Source organism: Brassica napus, chromosome C8 (genome assembly GCF_020379485.1).
Source record: "Brassica napus cultivar Da-Ae chromosome C8, Da-Ae, whole genome shotgun sequence".
NCBI classification, from domain to species: Eukaryota; Viridiplantae; Streptophyta; class Magnoliopsida; order Brassicales; family Brassicaceae; genus Brassica; species Brassica napus.
Window position 1 is genome coordinate 23747969 of NC_063451.1, and position 22605 is coordinate 23770573.

General features: G+C 39.6%; 5 protein-coding genes and 1 non-coding gene across 8 annotated transcripts; 3 read left to right on the plus strand and 3 right to left on the minus strand.

Moving 5' to 3' along the window:
- Nucleotides 1–366: 366 nt before the first annotated feature.
- Nucleotides 367–2704, plus strand: LOC106415600 (probable L-type lectin-domain containing receptor kinase VII.2). Its single transcript, XM_013856349.3, has one exon. The coding sequence runs from the start codon at nt 487–489 to the stop codon at nt 2533–2535; it is 2049 nt and encodes a 682-aa protein (XP_013711803.2). The 5' UTR covers nt 367–486; the 3' UTR covers nt 2536–2704.
- A 1086-nt stretch (nt 2705–3790) lies between these two features.
- Nucleotides 3791–3861, plus strand: TRNAG-GCC. Its single transcript has one exon. It is a non-coding gene; the product is annotated as a tRNA-Gly (tRNA).
- Nucleotides 3862–4009: 148 nt separating this feature from the next.
- Nucleotides 4010–4870, minus strand: LOC106361202 (early nodulin-like protein 2). The gene is made up of 2 exons (XM_013800920.3): nt 4628–4870; nt 4010–4531 (listed from the first exon to the last, which is right to left on the minus strand). The coding sequence occupies exons 1-2, from the start codon at nt 4812–4814 to the stop codon at nt 4098–4100; spliced, it is 621 nt and encodes a 206-aa protein (XP_013656374.2). The 5' UTR covers nt 4815–4870; the 3' UTR covers nt 4010–4097.
- Nucleotides 4871–10576: 5706 nt separating this feature from the next.
- LOC106412914 (uncharacterized protein At1g43920, Chloroplastic-like) lies at nt 10577–11263 on the minus strand. Its single transcript, XM_013853785.1, has 4 exons — nt 11153–11263; nt 10807–11004; nt 10664–10729; nt 10577–10588 (listed from the first exon to the last, which is right to left on the minus strand). Exons 1-4 carry the CDS (start codon nt 11261–11263, stop codon nt 10577–10579), a joined length of 387 nt encoding a protein of 128 aa, XP_013709239.1.
- Nucleotides 11264–11975: 712 nt separating this feature from the next.
- Nucleotides 11976–15744, plus strand: LOC106416094 (transmembrane E3 ubiquitin-protein ligase FLY1). The gene is made up of 15 exons (XM_022698962.2): nt 11976–12372; nt 12587–12659; nt 12779–12906; nt 13000–13115; nt 13204–13264; nt 13380–13446; nt 13524–13601; nt 13703–13860; nt 13947–14006; nt 14107–14200; nt 14317–14484; nt 14562–14890; nt 14993–15109; nt 15210–15366; nt 15508–15744. The coding sequence occupies exons 1-14, from the start codon at nt 12226–12228 to the stop codon at nt 15309–15311; spliced, it is 1698 nt and encodes a 565-aa protein (XP_022554683.1). The 5' UTR covers nt 11976–12225; the 3' UTR covers nt 15312–15366; nt 15508–15744.
- Nucleotides 15745–16109: 365 nt separating this feature from the next.
- On the minus strand, nt 16110–18174 carry LOC106416095 (ADP,ATP carrier protein 3, mitochondrial). Of its 3 annotated transcripts, none has more exons than XM_013856930.3 (4): nt 18069–18174; nt 17279–17751; nt 16616–16987; nt 16110–16540 (listed from the first exon to the last, which is right to left on the minus strand). In XM_013856930.3, the coding sequence occupies exons 1-4, from the start codon at nt 18133–18135 to the stop codon at nt 16244–16246; spliced, it is 1209 nt and encodes a 402-aa protein (XP_013712384.2). In that variant the 5' UTR covers nt 18136–18174; the 3' UTR covers nt 16110–16243. The 3 variants fall into 3 exon arrangements, with proteins under 3 accessions (XP_013712384.2, XP_013712383.1, XP_013712382.1); XM_013856929.3 differs by lacking the exon at nt 18069–18174 and adding an exon at nt 17893–18064; XM_013856928.3 differs by lacking the exon at nt 18069–18174 and adding an exon at nt 17832–17980.
- Nucleotides 18175–22605: the final 4431 nt, after the last annotated feature.

Below are 22605 nucleotides of genomic sequence, written 5' to 3' on the forward strand. Positions count from 1 at the left end.
GATGCACGTTTTTAAAAATCTTCATTATTAAAATTATGCACGTAAGAATAACTCATGAGTTTTTTTGGTTGATTAAATGACATTATGTCCAAATTTATTTAAGGATATTTCATTAAGGTAACTAAAAAAGACAAACAATAAAATAGGAAGTTTAAATTCATTTAAGCATATTTCATTAATATAACTGAAAAGACAAGTAATAAATTAGGCAGTTTTATTCGTTTTAGGATATTTCATAAATGCAAATAAAAAAGACAAGTAAAAAAATGGGAGTTTAATTAATGAAATAAGAACATTTTCAAATGGGTAATTCTTTTTTAATAATATAGATATTATTTTGACTTTGGCTTTTTATCTAAATGGATTCGTCCAGTTGCAGACAACCTGTTTTGAATTATTGGTTCTTTGACGACAACTACAATAATCAAATCAATTCTCTTTTTGAGTTCTGACCTCTCTCTCTCTTTCTCTTGTCCTCTGATCCAGATGTTCTCCAAAGCCTCCATCTTTCTACTTTTCACCATATCCCAATTACTATTCCGACCAATCTCATGCATTGATTTCGTCTACAACTCCAACTTCACCACCACCAACACACTCCTCGTCGACGCCACCGTCGACTCTCCGCCGTCAATCCTAACCCTCACCAACGAAACCACTTCCTCCATCGGACGCGGTCTCTACCCTTCAAGAATCCCCGCCTCCTCCTCCTCCTCCTCCCCTCTCCCTTTCGCCACGTCATTCATCTTCTCCATGGCCCCTTTCAAACACAGACTCCCCGGCCACGGCTTCGCCTTCGTCTTACTCCCTTCCTCTGACACCTCCGCCGCCGAGTCGGCTCAGCACCTCGGCCTCCTCAACTTGACCAACAACGGCGACCCGAGCAACCGGATCTTCGCAGTCGAGTTCGACGTCTTCTCCAACCAAGAGTTCAACGACATCAACGACAACCACGTCGGCGTCGACGTCAACTCCCTAACCTCCCTTTCATCTTCCGTCGCCGGTTTCTACAGAGACGACGGTACCTTCACGGAGTTAAAGCTTAACAGTGGAGATAACTATCAGGTCTGGATCGAGTTTAACGGCTCGGCGATCAACGTCACGATGGCTAGAGCCGGCTCCTCGAAACCACTAAGACCTCTCATAAGCACTCCTCTGAATCTCACCGGAGTTTTAGTCGGTGACATGTTCGTGGGGTTCACGGCATCCACGGGGCTACTAGTGCAGAGTCACAGGATCCTCTCGTGGAGCTTTAGCAACTCTGACTTCTCCGTAGGCGACGCTTTGATCACTAGGAACCTTCCTTCGTTTAAACTACGAGACGACTCTGTTTTGGACTCTAAAGGGTTCATCGCTGGGGTCTCTGTTGGTGCCGTTTCGTTACTAGTTTGCGTTATTGTGGTTGTTCTCTACGTTGTGAGGAGAAGAGGGCGGAGACTAGACGACGACGATGTTGAAGATTGGGAGACTGAGTATTGGCCTCATAGAGTGCAATACAGAGACGTTGTGGAAGCGACGAAAGGGTTCTCGGAAGAGAACATGATCGGGTACGGAGGGAACTCGAAGGTGTATAGAGGAGCGTTGGAAGGCAAAGAAGTGGCGGTTAAGAGGATTACGATAAGCCCTCGTGATACCGTGGCTGGGACGAGCGAGTTCTTGGCGGAAGTCTCGAGTTTAGGGAGGTTACGACACAAGAATATAGTGGGGCTGAGAGGTTGGTGTAAGAAAGGAGGTGAGTGTCTTGTCTTGGTGTATGAGTATATGGAGAATGGGAGTGTGGATAAGCGGTTATTTGATTGCGAAGTGATGTTGGAGTGGGAGGAGAGGATGAGAGTGATAAGAGACGTAGCCTCGGGGATGTTGTATCTACACGAAGGGTGGGAGTCAAAAGTGTTGCATAGAGATATTAAGACGAGCAATGTGTTGCTTGACAAGGATATGAACGCTAGGGTTGGCGATTTCGGGTTGGCTAAGTTGCAGAATACTAATAAAGAGATGGTTAGTACGACGCACGTGGTTGGAACAGCGGGTTACATGGCGCCTGAGTTGGTTAAAACGGGGAGAGCATCTGTGGAGACGGATGTGTACAGCTTTGGTGTGTTTGTGTTGGAGGTAGTGTGTGGGAGGAGGCCAATAGAGGAAGGAAGGGAAGGGATTGTGGAGTGGATGTGGGGACTAATGGAGAGAGACCAAGTGGTTGATGGTTTGGACGAGAGGTTAAAGGTGAGAGGAAGGTTTGAGGTAAAGGAAGTAGAGATGGCTTTGAGGATAGGACTGTTGTGTGTGCATCCTGATCCTAGGGTGAGGCCAAAGATGAGACAAGTGGTGCATATACTGGAACAAGGGACGTTGAGTGATGAGAGGGAGGGGGAAGGTATGGAAGTGAGCTTGTTGGAGAGGATGAAGAGTTCTTATTTGTTGGGAACTAGTGATGGAATACAACAACAACAACATCCCACGTTTTTAGATGTATGGAACTCGACTTCTCATTCTCATTCCTTTAGGAGTTCTAGTTCTATTTTTCAAGGAAGGTGAAAAGCGAGTGTGAGAGTTATCCCCTATATATTATTTGAGAAGCATTACAACTTCTTTTTGTAGCCACGTGTCATCACTTGAATGATTCTTAGAATCATTAGAGAAATATGTTGGTCCATCTAATTATATAATAAGTTTTTTATTAAACTAACAATAAATTCATCATTAATGTACTTTATTATTTCCTTAAATAAAATTTACGGAATTTCCTAATGTGGCTAAAGTATATATGGCAATTAATGATTTTGAATAATAAAGATTTGATAAAAAATAGTGTATCTTCTATCATATTTGTTTAATTTTAAGCTATTAAATAAATTAAATAACCACAACAACCATATAATAAAAATATAGATTTTTATGTATATGTTATATTTTGAATTTTTACAAACGGGTATAAATTACTAAAACTGTTAAAAGTCTTACATTCAAATTTTATGATCCATGGTTTAAAATTTTTGTTATGACAAAATACAAACGATTACAAAAATTATATAAGTAAAAAGTCTAATTTAATTAATTAATAAGATTAATATATATATCGTTTTAAATTAAACTATAAACCTTATAAAATACAATATTTTAGTTTCAAAATTTGCTTTGAACAATTTTTTTGAACGATCATTGACAACTTATTTTTTTTTAATTATAAATTACTAAAACTATTAATCCCACAATGAAAATTTTGTTATCAGTAATTTAAATTTTTTACTATAAAAGATACAAATGATCAAAAAACTATATGAGTATAAATCAGTATTTAATAGATATTAATATTAAAAATATACTAAAATATATTATCTATGTTAGTATCATTTAAATTTAATAACATATCCTATCAAATAAAAAAAATTTGGATTAATACAATTGATTTATATGTTTGCACCAATTTAATTATATTTTTAATAGTTACTGACTTTTAATTATTTAATATATATTTATTATTTTATAATATGTAAAAATATTTAATACATAAAATAATTTATATATATAATGTTGATCCCGCGCAAGGCGCATGTCTTAACCTAGTTTTTTTATAGTATTTCTATACTATACAGTATATATATAGAGATTGTGTGATTTGTCTATTTATAAGACTTGCATGAATTCATCTATGTCTGAACTCTGAAGTAAGTTTATTTAGAAACTTATTAACATTCTTACAAAGAAAAACAAATTTAGAATCATAAACTGTCATTTACTGTCATTTAATGTAATAATAAGAATGTTTCTTGTTGCTTTACCTTACAACGAGGCACCAGTGGTCTAGTGGTAGAATAGTACCCTGCCACGGTACAGACCCGGGTTCGATTCCCGGCTGGTGCATATTTTCCATCTTTTCATCCTATTTATTTTCTTTCAAAACACCTCCTTTTTAGGTCATCGGCGTCTTTGAAATAAGTGGAGATGGTGCAACTGATAAAATGGTTCAGAGAGTGATAATCTCTATTTTAGTAAGGAAAACATAAAAAAGTTAAACATATAATGGCACATTAAATATTGAATTCAACGCAAACTATAGAGTACTTAATTAATACATTCATGAATCACCACTATAAACTCTAGACCATGGACCTTATGAAAACAACGAGAACTAATCCCAAAGAAACCATCCCAGGACCAACCAAACTGGCCGAATTGCGAGCTTTGGCGGGTTCTGAAGCCGGAGCAAGAGCTTCTGAGTCAGAAAGAACCACTCCCGGAGAAGGCGCTGGAGATGACCAAGCGACGGGAGACAGTGTCGGTGATGGTGAGGGAGATGGCTGACGAGGACTGCGGCTGTGATGAGCGGTCGACATGACGTTGACGGCTAGCTTCTGGCCTTTGAGACAGTTTTCCGAGTTGCCGCTTACGAAAAAGAACGGACCCGAGCGGCTAAGCACAAAGAGAGAGTCTCCGTCTGAGAGGGAAGTTATGGGGTGAGTCGTGTTGCATGTGTTGTACTCTTCTTCACTCACCTCCACTACTGAGTCTTTTCCCTTGGGGTACTTAAAATCTTGCAATTGAACCAGAAGATATTTTATATCTTGCTTATAATGACATTATGATGCATTAATGTGCATTATACAGTTGAGAACCGAGAGAGATTTACAAAGAGTGTCGTTGACTTGAAACCGGTTTCGGTGAGACCAATGAGAATAATCCTCGGAAGGAGTAAGAACCCAACCATCTTTCCCACCTACATAGAACTTGTAACCATTTGATAATCCTAATGCAAACACTAAACCAGTTAACATCACAATCATCAAGTAAGCATCAAAGCTTTTGACCAAACCCATCTCCCCAAAAGTTTTAACTAAACCTCAAAGTAATTACTCACTGATCTCTTGAAGTCTGTGTTGCTCTTCGGTGCTTGTATGTGTATTTATGGTGAAAGTAGAGAAGTCATAGCCGTTAGGTGAAACTTTTTCCTGCATGGATTCTCTAGAGAATATGCAAATTAATTTGAAGCGTTTTGGTTTTGCTCCTCTTTCTTTTTTACACGTTTCGACATGCAATTAACGGCTATCTTCTTTTCACACACTTTATTTACTCCCAGCCAACAGCCATTTTACACCAGATGTTCCAATTTGTTAGTCATTTAACTAAAAACTGAAATTCATTTTTAATAAACTTACTAGATTTTGACTCTCTTAAAAGCGCGGTTTTTTTTATTATAAAAAAGTTTTATATGAGTTAATATTTTGAGATTGTTATACATTATTATTTCAGATTTTATCTATACATTTTTATCTAATTTTTTCATACGATTCTACAGTTTGTCGGACCTGAAAAACTAAATCCGAAACCAACCCGAAAATACAGGTGCAGTTCGGGTCTGAGTCATGGGCAAAGTACCTATTCAATATCTTTTTGGACCGCGAATCTTTGCTCCAGTTTAGGTCATATCCGAGACTCGATTGGGTACCCAAGTACCTGGAATGATTTGTGTATATTAGGTATGTTTGGATATTTCATATATGTTTTCGGCATTACAAATATTTTTAAGTTTATGGTTAAGGTTTTTCGGTTATAGTTTGAGGTTATGGATAAAATTTCAATTTTAGAAAAATATATTTTGGGTTGGTAAAATTTTGGGTGTTTTGGGTTCTCCGGATTAGGTTTACGGGTAAATTTTTGGATCTTTTGAGTATATGAATATTTTCAGGTATTTGTTTGGATTTCGGGTATTTTTGTGTTTCAAGTCTTTTTTTGTGTTTTGGATACTTCGTGTTTTTTTGGATTCTAATACCCAAACCAATCCAAACCTGTTATGTATTCAAAATTAAATTTATTTTACAGATATTTGAATTATGAGTCAGAACCAATCCGAAACCAAAAAAAACCGACCTTAACTTAAACTATAGATTTTAAAATATTTAGTTATGTCAAATGTTTAGGATCCGAAGAACCCAGATCCGCATATCCAAACATGAACCCTATGTTTCGAAACATTTTAACTCCTTTGATATAATGTAGAAATATTAAAGGATGTTGGTATAAATTAAATCAAATTTTCAAAATCAAAAGTTTAAATTAAATGTTTTAAAAGTCAAGATATCTTGTACTTTCGTGTGATTGAAATAATGTGGGTTTCTAAAATGTAAAAGGATAACAATTGTCGTTATAATAATTGTTGGAAATCGTGGTTATTTATTAAAATGTAATAAGTTTTAAGTTGTTTCTATAATAAAGCATGTTATGATATTTGGTTTTATATTATAGGTTGGAACCAATCCGAAACCAAAAAAAACCGACCTTAACTTAAACTATAGATTTTAAAATATTTAGTTATGTCAAACGTTTAGGATCCGAAGAACCCAGATCCGCATATCCAAACATGAACCCTATGTTTCGAAACATTTTATCTCCTTTGATATAATGTAGAAATATTAAAGGATGTTGGTATAAATTAAATCAAATTTTCAAAATCAAAAGTTTAAATTAAATGTTTTAAAAGTCGAGATATCTCTTGTACATTCGTGTGATTGAAATAATGTGGGTTTCTAAAATGTAAAAGGATAACAATTGTCGTTATAATAATTGTTGGAAATCGTGGTTATTTATTAAAATGTAATAAGTTTTAAGTTGTTGCTATAATAAAGCATGTTATGATATTTGGTTTTATATTATAGGTTGGACTAAAAAATAAAAGGGTCCAAACAATTTTTATAGGTAGATTTTTAGGACTTTTTCTCTTTTAATAATATTGATACTTAACGTATTGTTTTATTTTGTAAAAGTTTTTTTTGGATAACTGAGTGTCTTGGCCCCACCGAAGTGGGGTCCAGAGTAGAGACCAAAACAACCAAGGATTTAGGTTGTGCTTGTCACTATGTGGGTCACCGTGAATGGTCTTCGGTCTCAGACGCTGGAGTTTCGCATGTAAATTTTTCAGTGGCCGGGATTCGAATCCGGAAGGCGAAACTCACGGCCGTGAATCATTTACCGCCAAAATTAGATGTTCCGGTTATTTTTTTGCATAGTGAAAAAGAAAAAGAAAAAGTTTGCATAGTGAAATTAATGATTTAGTTAAGAGATAATTAATTCTTTTATATTCGGATATCTGAAATTTTGAGGCCGACGTGTGTCGTCTAGTGCACACTAATATAAAAATAAATTATCGTCTAATGCAGACTAATATAAAAATAAATTAATGAAAATTTTGACATGGTGTAATTGTAAATAGAAGTTATTATAGAACTTTCAATGTGGATTCATTCATAAGAATGGAAATATGGCTGTTAGATGTAAATTCATATAAACAAATTATCCAAAATAGAATAGAGTTGTGAATTCTTATGATTTATAATAAATTAATAAATTAGGTTAAAAATGCATTGTTTTTATTTCATAGGAAAACCCTAAAGTACTCCGATTATTTTAGGAAAAAATGTTAAACAAATTCTCAGCTTTATGAATTGGACCATTATAAGCCCCGGGTTTCTAACTTACCATAAAAACCTCAAACTTTTCGTCAATTGGATCAATTTAAACCCGACGTTAAGTACACTAACAGAGCGTATAAATGCAGTTAATTCCCGTCGTTAACCAAAACGACGTCGTCTTCTGCTCAATTAAAAAAAACACATCTTCCTCATTATCTCTCAAAATCGATTTGGGGGTTTTCTCAATTACGAACCCTAATTTCACAATTTCGACAGAAAAAAGAAGAGAGAAGATGGGTAATGAAAAGAACAAGAAGTCTCGACAAGGGAAACTCGGTGGTGCCAGTTCTGTAGCGAAAAGAAAAGGTGGAGTTGACGACGAAGCTGATGTACGTAAGAAGAAAAAAAACAAAACAGATGTACTCGACATGGAAGAAGAAGGGGAAATCAGCGAGGATGACTGTGGTATTGTCGGTGACGACGAAGCTGATGAAGCCCCAGACAACGAAGAAGTCCCAAACAACGAAGAAGTCCCTGATGAAGCAGGCGGTCATGGTGGTATCGAGGAAGAAGGTGGTCGTGATTTGACTGTCTTCTTCGGAGAAGTAGCGAGGAATGATGATTGTGAGAATGATGAAGATAGTGGGGACGAATGGTATTGGGAGCATGAAAAAAGAAGTTCCGGATCCTCTATCATCAGATGATGAAAATGAAGAACAATCGATTCCCAGTTTAGCTTACAGAGAAGATGTTGATCCAGAGGCAATGCTTGGGCTGGGAAACACTTTCTCCACTGCTGAAGAATTCAAGCATACTCTTCTCAGGTATACATTAAAAACCCGACGTAACATCAAGCTTTACTGGTCCACTACTTTGAAGTTAGGTGCGAAGTGTGAAGATGGCTCGTGTCCCTGGAAGGTGTATTGTTCTTATGAGAAAAGCAAACAGAAGCTGATGATCAAATGTTATGTGAATGAGCACAAGTGTGAGATAACATGACACTCAAAGTTTTTGAAGTGTTCTACTATAGCAATGTTGTTCGCTGAGAGGCTGAGATTGAATCCCAAAATCACCAAGCATGAAATTGCTGCTGAGATCCAGAGAGAGTATAGGATGTTTGTGAGTGTGGAAGCTTGTGGGAATGCGAAGACAAAGGTTATGAAAGAAAGAAAAGCAAGCCACGAAGAACAGTTCAACAAGATATGGGATTATCACGCTGAGATTTTTCGAACCAACCCTGGCACTACAATGGATATCGAAACCATCCCTGGGCCGACAGTAGGAAGTAAACAGAGAGTTTTCCGGCTATATGTTTGCTTTCATGCGCAGAAGGAGACTTGGAAGACTACTTGTAGACCAATAATAGGTTTAGATGGTGCATTTCTAAAGTGGGACATAAAAGGTCATCTCTTGGATGCTGTGGGGCGTGATGGAGACAATCAGATTGTTCCTATTGCATGTGCAGTATTAGAAGTGGAGAATGACACGAATTGGGACTGGTTTGTGAGACACCTCGCAACTGACTTGGGCTTAAAAGATGGCAAAGGCTATGCTATATTGTCTGACAAACAAAAGGTAAGCGTCTGATCTTGATTTTTTAAAGCTTTTAAAGCTTAAAGCATTACTGTATCTCAGTGTTTTTAACTGTCTCATACTTGTAATTGGCAGAGTTTAGTGAAAGCAGTCCATACCATTCTTCCAGAGGTTGAGCATAGACAGTGTTGTAGACACATTTTTGATAATTGGAAGAAAAGCAGCCATGATATGACGCTACATAGACTCTTCTGGCGAATAGCAAGGAGTTATACATCTGGAGATTATAAAATGTGGAGTGAGAGGCTGAAAGAGTACAATCCAGGCGCCTATGCTACTCTTCAAGTCACCAAACCAGAAACTTGGTCCAGAGCATACTTCAAATTAGGGACCTTGTGCAACGATAATCTGAATAATCTAAGTGAGTCCTTCAACAGAACCATCCATGAAGCAAGAAGAAAGCCATTATTGGAGATGCTAGAGGATATAAGGAGACAGTGTATGGTTCGAAATGCGAGAAGGGCTTTAATAGCTAAAAATGAGAAGACAAAGTTCACAAAGAGGGCGCATCTTCAGATGGCTAAAATGGAGTCGAAGTCTAAGGATTGTATGAGCTTCCCAGCAGTTGGTCCAGTCACAAAGGTTGATTATGGTGGTGTGGCTTATGCTGTAGATATGGATGAGCTAAGTTGTGGGTGTATCCAGTGGCAGATGACTGGAATTCCTTGCATTCATGCCGCCTATGTGATCCTTAAAGATGGTAAAAAACTTTCTGACTTTGTAGCTCCTTGTTATACCATAGCTATGTGGCGTCAAACCTATAGCATGGGGGTAAAGCCTGTTCAAGGGAAGAAGTTATGGCCTGAGACGGGAAGATTAGGTGTCCTCCCACCACCTTGGAGAAAAGGAAACCCGGGAAGACCAAAGAACCATGATAGGTTCAAGAGCAAGGGTGAGACAGAGAAGGGCCCGAAAGTCTCTGCAACTGATAGTACGAAGCTAACTCGTGCTGATCGAGTTATTACATGTTCTAATTGCAAGCAAGAGAATCATAACAAGAAGACATGTAAGAATGACTTTGTTGAAAGTCAGCCCAAGAAACCACGAGGTCGCCCTAGGAAAAATCAGGCAAGTTTAAAGATGTTCGTGGTTTGTTTCTAATCTTCTTATGCTCACTTGAATTTGTTTTTAATTGTAGGTTCAGTCTAATGCATCATCATCACAACCAAGCCAGGGACAGTCTCATGCATCATCATCACAACAAACCCAGCCACAAGTGTCAACACAGCCACAAGAATCAACACAACCACGAGGGTCGACACAGCCACAAGGGTCAAAGAGATGGGAACAAGCCACACATGCACCACCAAGCTCAGATGCGTCTGGATGGGGACGATGGTTTTCGTGATTTCGAAGTTAGAAGGGACAAGGGTCAGAAGATAGTATTTTCAAAAATCTATTTTGAAGTTTTAGTGCTCTGACACTTATGTGTTTCAATGTTTGTGTCTTGTGTATCAGTATTTTTGAATCTATTTTGTAGTGTTTTGACACTTAACTTATGTTTCAATCTTTAATTCGGATTGGTTTGTGTCTCAAAAACAAGCACCACAACTTACTTCTTTACTTCAAACAACAACAACTTAGTTCTTCACCTTAAAACAAACACAACAACTTAAACTCAAAACAAACACCAACAACTCAGCTTTCAATTAAAAAAAGATACCAACAACAACAACAACTTCTAGTTCATCAAACTTAAAGACACCAACAACTTCTAGCTCATGCTGATCAAGCTTAAAGGCACCAACAACTTCTAGTTCATCAAACTAACTACGACACCAATGCTGATCAAGCTTATGATCACACACACAATCTTCATCTTCACTTCACATCTCTTCAATTCTGTTTTAGTTCTCACCACCTCTTCCATCAACTCAGTTATCACGCCTTTTAAATCCCCAACATCTGATTTTCCTTTAGCTACCTCGGCTTCAAGTTGTGCAATCTTGGGCAAAGCATCTTCAACCTCTTCAAGAACGGCATCCTCAACCCATTTAAACAAATGGTGCTATGCAAAAACCACAAGATTTTAGGACAATTGATCCATGTTTAAATTTAATAAAAATTCAGCAACTACACAACCTAATCGAAGAAGGAAAATAATGTATCTTTCTTCGAGTAAGACATCTGTAGAAAGGTCTCCCCGGATTCTTGACAGTATCCGCCGTGAAGATTGTGGTCGCAGTCCCGCAAACACATTTCGCCGGAATTCCACGAATATCAAACGTATTTACAGTTGAGCTCTCAGCCGTCAAATTCGAACTCATCTTCGTGCAGAGTGAAGCAAATCGAGTTCGTGAAGATCTCAGCCGTCGAAATCGTGAAATTAGGGTTCGTGAAGCAAGAAAACCTCCAAATCGATTTTTGGGAGATAATGAGGAAGATGTGTTTTTTTTAATTGAGCAGAGGACGACGTCGTTTTGGTTAACAGCATGAATTAACTGCGTTTAGACGCTCTGTTAGTGTACTTAACGTCGAATTTAAATTGATCCATTCGACGAAAAGTTTGAGGTTTTTATGGTTAGTTAGGAACATGGAGATTATAATGGTTCAATTTATAAAGCTGAGGATTTGTTTAACATTTTTCCCGATTATTTTAGCTAAAAAAGGAGTTACATACAATTAAGCGTAATGGGCTTTTTCAAGGAGATCAAGGCATTACACATTTCCTTATATACATTTAAAGCCCCCAACTAGGTAGACAAAACTTGAGTAACTTTCATTTTCCATATAAGTGGATATGCGTTCTTTAGTAGGCCTAGTTCTGGTCGGTTGTTAAACGTGAAATCGAGTTTCCATTTCTAGTCATGTTTTAACTTTGAAACAATCGTTACGCTAATCTCTAACAACTAAATGTTTATGGAAATAAGAAGTTTTTAAGGCGTAAGAAAGACCTGAGAATGCGAAATTTCAACAAGAAAACTCCTTTTATAAAACAACAAAAATTAAATTAAATTAATTAAAAAAGTTTAGAGAAGAGTTGATCGCGAGGCTTCAACGACCCGCAGACCAAATTGGCAGATACAAAATCTTCAATCCTAAATCTCGTCTCCTTTAGCTTCTTCCCATACCAATCTTCTTCAGTTACGATTGACTTCACTCGAATCAAACTTATGTTGGATTGTGTTCTTCAGTGACCGTGGGTTTGGAGAATCAGCCTCGAATCAGTTCTGGGTATTGATTTAAATTAGGGTTTGAATCATAAAAATCGGAGCTTGGGAGCTGTGATATGAAGAAGCGTCAACATTTGGGGGTTTTGGGATTAGGGTTCGTCGAATTTCAGATCATTTTCTGCTTATCGATTTGGTTGGCGTTTCCGCAGCAAGCTACGGGGCTTAGACCCATTAGGGAGAAAGCTCGAACCTGGAGCGACGAGGTTTGTGTGTGTGTTTTCGTTGATGATTGCTCTGAAATTTTCTTCCTTTCGATGTTTCCCAGAAAAAAGTTTGATGCTTTAGCTCTTAAGTTTGATGAGATTTGCGGGTTTGAGTTTGTATTGCTAGATGATTTTAGGGGAGTGCGCAAAGATAACAAGATAATATTTTTGTTTGGTTAATGGTTTGATTCGTGAGATTTTGGTGATTTTGTAGTGGCTCTTTGGTAGAAAACAAGTATCTGAAGGAGGAAGGTTTTCCGCATGGAACATAACAGGAACATATAGAGGTTTGTGGCATGTCTTTCTTCGTTTTTCTGCTTGCGATGGTCCTGAACCCTCTCATGTGATGTGGGTACTATTGCTTCGTGCTGTGGACTATTTATCAAATATCATTTTTTTTTTCCAGGGAATTGGAAGTTTCTGGATTCATTAAATAGCTCTTCGAAGTTCCAAGACTTCCAGAAATCAAATGGTAATTCTGTGGTTGAGTTAGTGGCTGTTCCAACAAAGATAACCGGTGTGCATTATGTTCAGGTGAACAGTTCACCTTGTAAAGTATTGTATTATAGGATTGTCCTTGATTATAGCATGCAGTATTTGAACTTGTAAAAAATGTTGATGGAACAGGGTGTAGTTTTATTCCATGACGTATTTGACAATGAACAAAATTTGGGTGGTGCCCAAATAAGTCTGGAAGGTGTATATATATGGCCCTTTAGACAACTCCGCCTTGTGGCTAACAGGTATTAACGTTTGATTTTACTTAATTACTTTTAAGGTTTATTATTGAGTCTTTAACTCCAAGATCTTTGCATTACTTGACATAAACAGTGGCAAGGAGAGTGATTCAGGGCAAGATGAGAATAATCTTCTCTCAAATCCCTATCATCTGGTAATCTTGTTTGACCCATTTTGGCAATGATAGTGCGTTGATCTGCTGATGGCTTGTTTGATGTGATAAAATGGTCGAAAAGGTAAACTAACGTTAACTTTCTGATGTTTCCCAGCTCGGAATCTTTTCCTCTCAAGTGTTTCAAGAATCTACAAGAGACAGAATACTGCAACGGAAGATTTGTAAGCAGTAGCCTATCACTTTCCTTAACAGTTTACTTTTTTCAGCGGCACTGATGTTCGATTCTCTTGTACTTCAGCGGCTAGAAATGAGATGGATAAACACTGTAACATCGAAATAGCAGCTCAGATATCCCGTGTTGCTTCTAGTGACAACAGTATGCATTCTAACTCTAAAACATTGAGCTGATCATGGCGTAGTCTTTGTCTCTTTAGTCGCTTATAATCATGCGTTGAGGGAGTTTTCTATATTTGATAGATGGAGACAAAAGTTATTATCACATGGAAGGATTGATGGAAAGTCCTGGGGTAGGCGATGACGGAGATTGTTTCTCGCCTTTGTTCCTGAATGCAACTTCTGTGAATGTCGAAGTCTACTACAACAAAGCTGTGAACTATACACTGATGGTCACTTTTGTATCCTTTGCTCAAAAGTCGTAATAGAATGCTTATCTACACTTGTGCAGTTTTAGGCGTGTTCCTTAACTTTCTATTGCACATAGGTCTCTTTCCTCCAGGTTCTTTTGTTGATCCGGCAAATGGAGCACGGTAACACACAATCTGTAAGATACTGATGTAGCCTAGATGGTCTGATATCGTTATTATTGCATAAAATGAGTTAGAAAAAAAATGCTAACTTATGGAAGTGTTTTTGTATGGAAGGGTGCTGCCAAGGTATCCATTGTAATGATCGGACATCAAGCAATCATGGATGCTTACTTATGCCTTTTACATCTCACTGCTGGGATATTAGTTGGTATGTTTATCCACATAATAATACTTCTTTTTCGCATTAGTCTATTACTTTCTATGTCATGTAACATGCCATTTCAATGTTTTCTCAAACCTTCATTGCAACTTTCTCTCATGCAGAATCTCTATTTAATGCATTTGCAACCGCCGCGTTCTTCAAATTCGTAGTCTTTTCGATTTTCGAGATGAGATATCTTCTGGCCATATGGAAAGCAACCAGGCCTTCCAACAGCGGAGAAGGTTGGGAAACAATGAGGCGTGAACTCTCCTTTCTCTACAGCCGATTCTGTGAGTATTTAGCTCTTTGGTGTTTGTTTATCCGATTCAAGCTTCAAGCTGATGTTTCATCATTATCATTTGAACAGATGGGATCCTACTTGGAGGGATATTGATAATGTACGAGTTGCACAACTACATGCGGCCGATTCTTCTTCTCATGTACTCGTTTTGGATACCACAGATAGTCACCAATGTCATCCGGGATTCAAGAAAGCCCCTGCACCCGTATTACATCGTGGGCATGACTGCTACACGGTTAGCTATACCGTTATATGTTTTTGGATGCCCACACAACTTCATGCGTGTAGTGCCTAGCAAGGCCTGGTGCGTGTGCTTGTGCACGTTCATGGGGTTGCAAGCTGTCATTCTTCTTCTTCAGCATTACTTTGGTTCACGTTGCTTTGTTCCCCGTCAGGTTTGTTCTTTTACACGTAGATTACATTCAATATCTCGTAAATTGAACTCAACCTGGCTACCTATAATCTCTTTTTTGTTCATCGTATTCACCGATATGCAGATGCTACCAGAGAAATACAACTACCACAGAAGATTCAATCAGGACGTAAGCCGCAACACTGACTGTGTCATCTGCATGACAGCTATCAATCTCAGACAGCGTACCAGTGATTTCATGGTAGAGCTCTTCCTTCACCCAAAAGCCAACTCTCGTTTCTCTTAATTTAATTTTTCCCTCAATAGAGAGAATTATGAGCGTGTGGTTGTTGTGAAAACAGGTAACTCCATGTGAACATTTCTTCCACACGGGATGCTTACAGAGATGGATGGATATAAAGATGGAGTGCCCGACTTGTAGGCGTTCCCTGCCTCCAGCTTAGAGGATGTTTTTGGTTTGTTAGGATGTACAGACTTCACCCCAGTTTAATTTGGCGGGTAACAACTCAAATCGAACTTCCTAAGCTTAAACTTTTCATTTGTTTTTAGGTATGTAGATAGGGTCTTGGTTCTGTGATTGGTTGATCTTTGAGGAACCATGCTTCTGTTTGAGTGTTTTGTCAACTGTTTTGTTTTCAGGTCTGTCTGGAATAGTTGTGGGGTGTTTCAAAAAAATACGAAGTTAACTGAAACAGGTGGGTGGGTGGGGCTGGGCTCTTTGGTTTTATGTCCTTGGGAGAGGTGTAGAAAGGTTATTAGATGAAAGCAGAAGAGCAAACACGGAATCTGTAACCGCAGCTAGAAATTGCGAATAGACATTGTGTTCTGTATAAACTGTTTAATGTTACAATCTTAGTGCATATTCTTTCACCCCCACAGCCCAATCTTTAGCACATTTTTCGTTGCCGCATACTTGAGAAATCCTTATATGCGTAAAACCTGGACCAGGAGCAATGGGAAGTACTGCCGTAGGTACGAGGAACTGTAAGGGTTTTTATATAGAGAGGATGAATCAAGTAGTGGCATAAGTTCAAGGAACAGAACTCAACTCCTTGTAGTAGCTGTCTGAAGTGGTTTAATGGGATCTGAGACTGACACTTCAAGACCAAACCTTAGGGCTGGATTTAGATCACACACTCCCTTATAACCCAAGTAAACCCAATATTATTATTAATACAAGCCTTGGCATAAACTTTACATCTATGCATCTCTCATATTGTTAAGCAAGCATAAACCAGCGGTGTTATCCAGTGTTTTTCTTCGTTATTTTATTTTTGTTGGAAAGAAGTCACAACTATGACAAAAGCCACAAACTTGACAGAGTACATTCGATAAACACACACAGTTTTATTCACTCGTACACCTCATCCATCGTTTAGCCACTACCAGAGCCGTACTTCTTGCCAAACACAAGGAGCTGGAGCTTGTCATAGCCAGCAAGTACACCAGCGCCCGCAACAGCACGGAGGATGTTGGCACCTGCACCTTTGAAAAGCGACTTGGCTCCTTCTTTCTTAACAATCTGATTAAAGGCCTGAAGTGAGCTCGTGTACTTCACTGCTTCACCTGATGTCATCATCATTCTTCTACGCACCGTGTCTATCGGGTATGACGCCAGTCCAGCTCCAATGGTGATTCCCCATCCCAGCAAGAAACTCGCCAAGAAGTTATCCTATAAAACCAATTTGAGTAAAACAGTACTATAACAAAGGACTCTCAATACATTGAAGCGAAGAGTTATCTCTACCTCGAGACCATCAACAAGAACCACAGGCTTCAAGGAATCATACAGTCCAAAGTAGAGCCCACGGTACACGATGATTCCAACACAGGAGATGTTGAAACCGCGGTATAGTCCCACAACACCATCAGAGGCTATAGTCTTCTTGTACACGTCAACTATGCCATTAAACTGCCTCTGACCACCCTTCTTGGCTGCTTTGGCATCGTTGGCTAAACGGGTACGTGCGTAATCTAAAGAGTAGACAAAAAGCAGAGACGATGCACCAGCTGCACCACCAGAAGCCAAGTTACCTGCAAACCATTTCCAGTATCCGTCTTTGTCTTTCTTGAAGTTGAACAGTCGCTTGAAGTAGTCTTTGAATGCAAAGTTCAAAGCCTGCAAAAACATAAGGAAACCTTTACTTAACACAACCGCATGGCCAACACAACTGCATTGCCAGATCTGAGATATGGGAGATATAAACTGTAAGAGATAAAATCTCCCACACCGGAAGATAGAAGATAGAAGGAATAGTAACTATTATACAAAATAGATGGACCGATACCGTTTAAGATTAGACTTAACATGGTATCAAAATCCAAACCATCATCTTAAGTAATATATAAGAGAAATGGACTAATCCGCAGCGTCAAACATCTATACAAGAACCAAGCTTAAGAAGATAACCTGAGTGGGGAAGTATCTGAGAACATTGGCGGTGTTGCCTCTCCAAAGAGCAAGCACGCCTTCGTCTTTGACCGTCCGGGTAAAACAGTCAGTGATTCCTTTGTATGGTTCAGAGAGACGCCCGGCTCTGATCATTTCATCTTGGTTCTGAATCAAGAGCTTAACACGCTCGATAGGAGCGGCTGCAGTCTTTGAAACGGCAGCTGAGACTCCTCCCATGAGAAAATCAATCAAGAAGCCAGTGCTAGTTTTCTCGGTAGGAGCTTGAGCAAGTACGGGAAGTGAGCCACGTGGTATAAGAGAAGTGTCATGACTAGTTGGCTGCAGTAGACTCTGCAAACCTCCATTGACATAAGCTCCAGAGACGCTGTGATTACGAGGTTGCACACTTGGAGATAGTGTACTAATCAAGGAGGTTTGTCCATGAACCTTCTGAAACACCGATGGATGCCTTGGTTCATTCATTTTTGTTCCTACAAAACTCAGCACAATATGAATCAAGAACAGAGAAGCCATGATCAACCATTTATCATTCCAACATATAACATCGTACTTATTTTGTTTAAAGCCATCAAGACATCATTACAAACACAGGAGCACACTTAGAAACCTACATGCAAGCTTCTCAAACGAGATGATTCTTGGTCAATATCAAGAAACGAGCCGCATAGAATTCACGAGCAGCAAGAACAATCATAGATAGGCAACAATTAAAGTAAGCGAATTGTCAATGATAAAGCTAGCTAAGAATATACACGTGGAGAGTCTAGAGGAATCCATGGAAACTTACCGAAGGTTTGTTTCTCTAAGCGGCAAATGCTACTGCATTCCTTTGACTCGTGTCCTTCTGGGCCCATTTTAAAGCCCTCGAGATTATTTTATATTATCTTTATCCTTTTTTATTGTTTATCTTATGTTTTATTGAATTCAAGACATGGATTAGTCAAAGAGCCACGACATAACCAAACGTATAGGCCAAACATACCGAAGTGGTCATAAGATGAACATAGAAACAACAAAACACCTGAACGAACAACGAGAAAACAGAACACAATTCTCTCATTATATTACTTCAAATATACTCAAGCCACAAGAACACAAATTTGAAACAGTCTACTAAAAACTGCTATGAGGCCCAGGACTTGAGATTAAAATCTTGAAAACCCACAAAACACATGTAAACTTCATTATTCATTGATATTAGATTAATGACATTGCCAAAAGTGATGTCTCTATAGCTGTGAGAGATAAAACTAAAAATCAAGATTTTATTGGAATAATTGTTAGGTTTAGCTGGAAGTAGATTTCTATTTAGATAGTTTGTTCGAACTAATTTAATATTGACAATGAAAATGACAAAGAACAAAGCCAAAAGCTAGATAATATAGCTCCAAAGAGTATTTTAAGTATTTTAGTAAATTCATAGTGTGATGAATTTAGTTGTTTTTTTCTTGTATCAAAGGAACATGTGTCATGTCTTCCTCAGTGAATCTCGTTTGTTGAGTATCCGCCTGACAGCCGATGTGATTTCGTTTTGATCATTATCCACTCAATCCGGAACTCGCTATTTCCGGAGCAAAAACTCACCTTCACCCGCTCCCGTCTCCGCCACTGTTAACGGAAGAAGAGCGAGCACTAGTGGTGGTTACATGTATAACTAAATAGCTTTATTTAAAGAATTGATGTGTACTGAAAGTTGTTGATAAAAAAAAAAAAGATATGCGTAAAATCTAAAATCTACCCTAAGTATTTGACAGTGATCGGGAGTTTGATCCAGGGAAGACAAATGATGTAGGCAACGATATCTTTAGAACACAATGATGTAAACAGTTTCCGGTAGTTTAAAATGGACTTTATTGATAAATAAGATCGAATACAATGAGTTGAACTTGATCGAATGATACAAATGAGATCGGTAAAGAAAGAATCTAAGATCGGGATGGAAACAAAGTCGATGTATGTGTGTAGCTCTCTCTAAGGTTTTCAACGTGTCTCTCTTCATTCCCATTCTTCCTCCTTTATAGAGAGTCGACCTCGTGACTTTTGTAACTGCTCCGCGATCTCCGTCTCTTGTTCCGCGATCTCCGAGACTTCGATGGCTTCATCTTGAGTTCGTATGTTCGCTATGGGTTTCAGTTCCTTACGGCTCATGTCCTTGATCGAGGCCCAGTAATATACTGACCAATATTGGGTCCAACATTTGTCCCCCAGTCTCTTTTGATTTGATCGAAAAGAAAAGAGGCGGTTAACTTTTAACTTGGGTCTCATTGCTTGGTAACCGATACCGCTAGGATTCGACTTAATGACGATTCTTGAAAAACCGTTTGTTGGCGTATTTTTTTATTATTATTTTAATCCGTAACGGCTATCTTAGCCGCCGCTAGGGCGTAAACTAGGTCATCATTATCTTTCTTGAAAACGACGATAGAGCCGTTAAGGTGGCTATATATAAGTAAGGGATCTTCTTTGGTCTCAATTTTGTTCCCTCTTTCTCGTTGCTTTCTCCTTTACTCTGAAATTTTCTGTTTGTTGAGCTCGAGATGTCTTCGTCGTTCACTTTCGCTTGTTCGACTACTAAAGCCGATGATCTTGAGGACCTTTACAAGACGTACGGGGTCGATCGTGCCGTCGTTCTCGATTTGGCCGGTACGAATGAGACTCCCGAGACCGTGCGAGAAGATTACTATGGAGCCTATCTTTTTTTCTTTCACTCTTGTGGTCTTATCTTCCCGATCCCAGAGCCCATACTTGAGATTCTGGCGGAGCTTGGGTTATCGCTTACTCAGATCCTCCCAAATTTTCTTAGGTATCTTACCCCCTCCTTGTGAGGGCTAGGGAGGAAGGTCTTTCTTTCGGCCTTAGTGAGTTCCAACAGCTCGTTCTGGTGAAGCGGAACCAGCAGAACCCTGGTACCTTCCTTGTGTCTCCGCGCCCAGGTCGCCACGTCATCGAGGAAATTCCCTATCGCGATGAGAAGTGGCACGAACAATTTTTCATTTTCAAGATGGATCGAGCATCTATGGGTGAATTCGACTTCTCTCGGCTTCCTCGGAGTTGGGCCGAGAATATCGGTTAGTTTTCTTTTGTCTATGTGTCGATTTTTCTCTTTGGAAAATAGGTGACTCGACTTTTCGTTTTTCTTTGATCGATTCAGCTCCTTTCGGAAGCTCTTCGATGTCAGACAAGATTCATGGTTTGATCGGGTTTCTTCGGAGAGGTCGTTCGAACTGGTCTTCATTTGACCAAACTCGGATTCGAACCTTCTTTGCTATGCCGGAGGGGATCAACAGGGCCCCTCTGGTTGGGGGTTCTAAGGACGAGGCCGAATACTCCCAGGAAGTCATAGCGACTCCTTCCGTTCAGGCCCAGTCTTCGGATCGATTAACAAGACAGCTCGTGAGGAGGTCGTCATTCCGCACTTCTGGGTCTGCATCGAGGGGCCAAGCTTCTGGAAAATCTCCCTTGATCCCGATTCACGATTCCGACGATGAAGATGCTTTGGAAGGGAGACGATCTCCTGTCTCATTGAGCCCTGGCTCGAGGACGAGACCGTTGCGGCGACTCGCAAGCGACGCCGATCGTCGAAGGGTGCCTTGCCCGGCCTATCTTTTCCTAGGTTTGTTCCTGAGGGGATGGTTCTTTGTTTGCGGCTCAAGGTGACCTAATTTCCCTCGCTGGTCGCATGAGGTCTGCAGGCTGCCGTCTTCCATCTCTTGCTTTCTCAGCCGAGAAGGAAGCTTACGCCAATGTTGCGGTGGCGAGCTCTAAGGTTCGTTTCCCACCTTCTTTTCCTTGAAAATTTGCTTCGAGGTTCTTATTTGCTTATCTTGGTTTCTTCTCAGGTGATGGAAGCTTTCAATGAATACGTTGTGGTGATGGAAGATCAGGTCGTGGCTTCTCGGAATGACAAGGAAATCGAGAGTATTGGTTCCGAGATCAAGAGGCTTTTGAAGGAGCTTGAAGCCACCTAGCGAGAAGGGAAGAAGAATGCAGAAAAGATCGAGGCTTTGACTCAGGATTGGAAGAGAATTACCTAGGAGAACGAGGCTCTTATGACCCAGATGGTTGCTCAGAAGGCAAGAATCGCGGCGCTCGAGGTCGAGAAAGATCGAGACAATCGACATGCTTCTCACGTTGCTTGTCGTGATATCGCGACTTGGTACCGGGAAATCCTTGAATCCTTGAAGGATAAGTGGACGAGCAAGAAAAAGGAAGTGTCTGCTGAGATTCAGCTGCAAGAAGTGATCGCCAACATCGATCTTCTGAACGAGCTCAAGGATGGGGGTCTGACTGTGGACGCAGAGCTTGCTTGTTTAAAGGAGATCGAAGGAGATTGTGAGGATCTTGTTGCTTCAGCCACCGTGCCAGATTGGTCGATCTCCGAGCTCGATATTCCTCAAGTCTCAGACGATTCAGTGGATCAAGTCGGAGGGTCGTCTGTCCCCGATGACTCCGCTTCTAGTTAATTTTTTTTTTGTTTAATTTTTTTTTGTTTTCCGCGATCTTTGATCGTGATACCTTAGATATTCTTAATAGATAAGCATAATGTTTCGGGATATCCTTGTTTCCTTAGCCTTCGATATTCCTTTTGCTCAGGTCATTGAGATACGGCGAGGCCTTGACATATATAAAGCTTCACTTTGTTTTAGGAATTACCATAGTGCTTCGTTTAATTTTGTTTTGCTTGCCAAAGAAACAGGGCATCGAGAAGATCAAACCTTCGCGACTCTGATAGGGTGTGAACTCGAACTGGTAGTATTAATGCGGAATGCATTCGATCCGGAGATGTGAGCGAAGCGTTCACAAAAGTTCTTCGTGAGGAGACCCGACTTCCACGGGCTTCGGCCCAAGAGGTAAGGGACCTTGAGGGTGAAAAGTCTGCTGCTCGTGTTAAGTCGAGTAGCCCGACAGGTTCGGAGGGACGTGACCGCCCCCCGAAGAAGGCTAAAATGAATGGTTCAGACTGCCGTCTCGGTGTTTCACGTGAACCGGCTGTTGCCAAACCGTTTCATTGGCAGTTTTCTCACTCCAATGATTGCCATATTACAGAAAACCCGGATAGGGTTGCTCACTTGGTGAGGCACTTCAAACCTGCTGGGTGTCCACTTCCTTCTTTGCGAAATATGACGGAACGCGAGGCTTATGTGAAGATGGTCATGGCCAATGCTAAGGTCATTATTTTTCGATATTCGATCCTTTTAAATCTTTGGTTTGTTTTGGCTGTGCTGATTTGCTGTGTTCCGGGCTATGGAGGCTAACAATGAGTTCGCGGCGACTTTTGAGAAACGCCTACAGGATGTTCCGCATTCCGACGAGCTTTATAAAAT

Excerpts from the sequence above, each read along its gene's own strand:
- LOC106415600 (XM_013856349.3), top strand. The coding sequence starts at position 487 with ATGTTCTCCAAAGCCTCCATCTTTCTACTTTTCACCATATCCCAATTA.
- LOC106361202 (XM_013800920.3), bottom strand. The coding sequence starts at position 4,814 with ATGGGTTTGGTCAAAAGCTTTGATGCTTACTTGATGATTGTGATGTTA. Across the intron at positions 4,532-4,627 it reads TCAAGTCAACGACACTCTTT|ATTTTAAGTACCCCAAGGGA; the intron begins GTAAATCTCTCT and ends TTCAATTGCAAG.
- LOC106412914 (XM_013853785.1), bottom strand. The coding sequence starts at position 11,263 with ATGAGTTCGAATTTGACGGCTGAGAGCTCAACTGTAAATACGTTTGAT. Across the intron at positions 11,005-11,152 it reads CAATCTTCACGGCGGATACT|CACCATTTGTTTAAATGGGT; the intron begins GTCAAGAATCCG and ends GTTTTTGCATAG. Across the intron at positions 10,730-10,806 it reads GTGAAGTGAAGATGAAGATT|CTTGATCAGCATGAGCTAGA; the intron begins GTGTGTGTGATC and ends GGTGCCTTTAAG.
- LOC106416094 (XM_022698962.2), top strand. The coding sequence starts at position 12,226 with ATGAAGAAGCGTCAACATTTGGGGGTTTTGGGATTAGGGTTCGTCGAA. Across the intron at positions 13,861-13,946 it reads ATACACTGATGGTCACTTTT|GTCTCTTTCCTCCAGGTTCT; the intron begins GTATCCTTTGCT and ends TATTGCACATAG. Across the intron at positions 14,007-14,106 it reads AGCACGGTAACACACAATCT|GGTGCTGCCAAGGTATCCAT; the intron begins GTAAGATACTGA and ends TTTGTATGGAAG.
- LOC106416095 (XM_013856930.3), bottom strand. The coding sequence starts at position 18,135 with ATGGGCCCAGAAGGACACGAGTCAAAGGAATGCAGTAGCATTTGCCGC. Across the intron at positions 17,752-18,068 it reads CTTAGAGAAACAAACCTTCG|GAACAAAAATGAATGAACCA; the intron begins GTAAGTTTCCAT and ends TGAGTTTTGTAG. Across the intron at positions 16,541-16,615 it reads TTCTTGTTGATGGTCTCGAG|GATAACTTCTTGGCGAGTTT; the intron begins GTAGAGATAACT and ends TTGGTTTTATAG.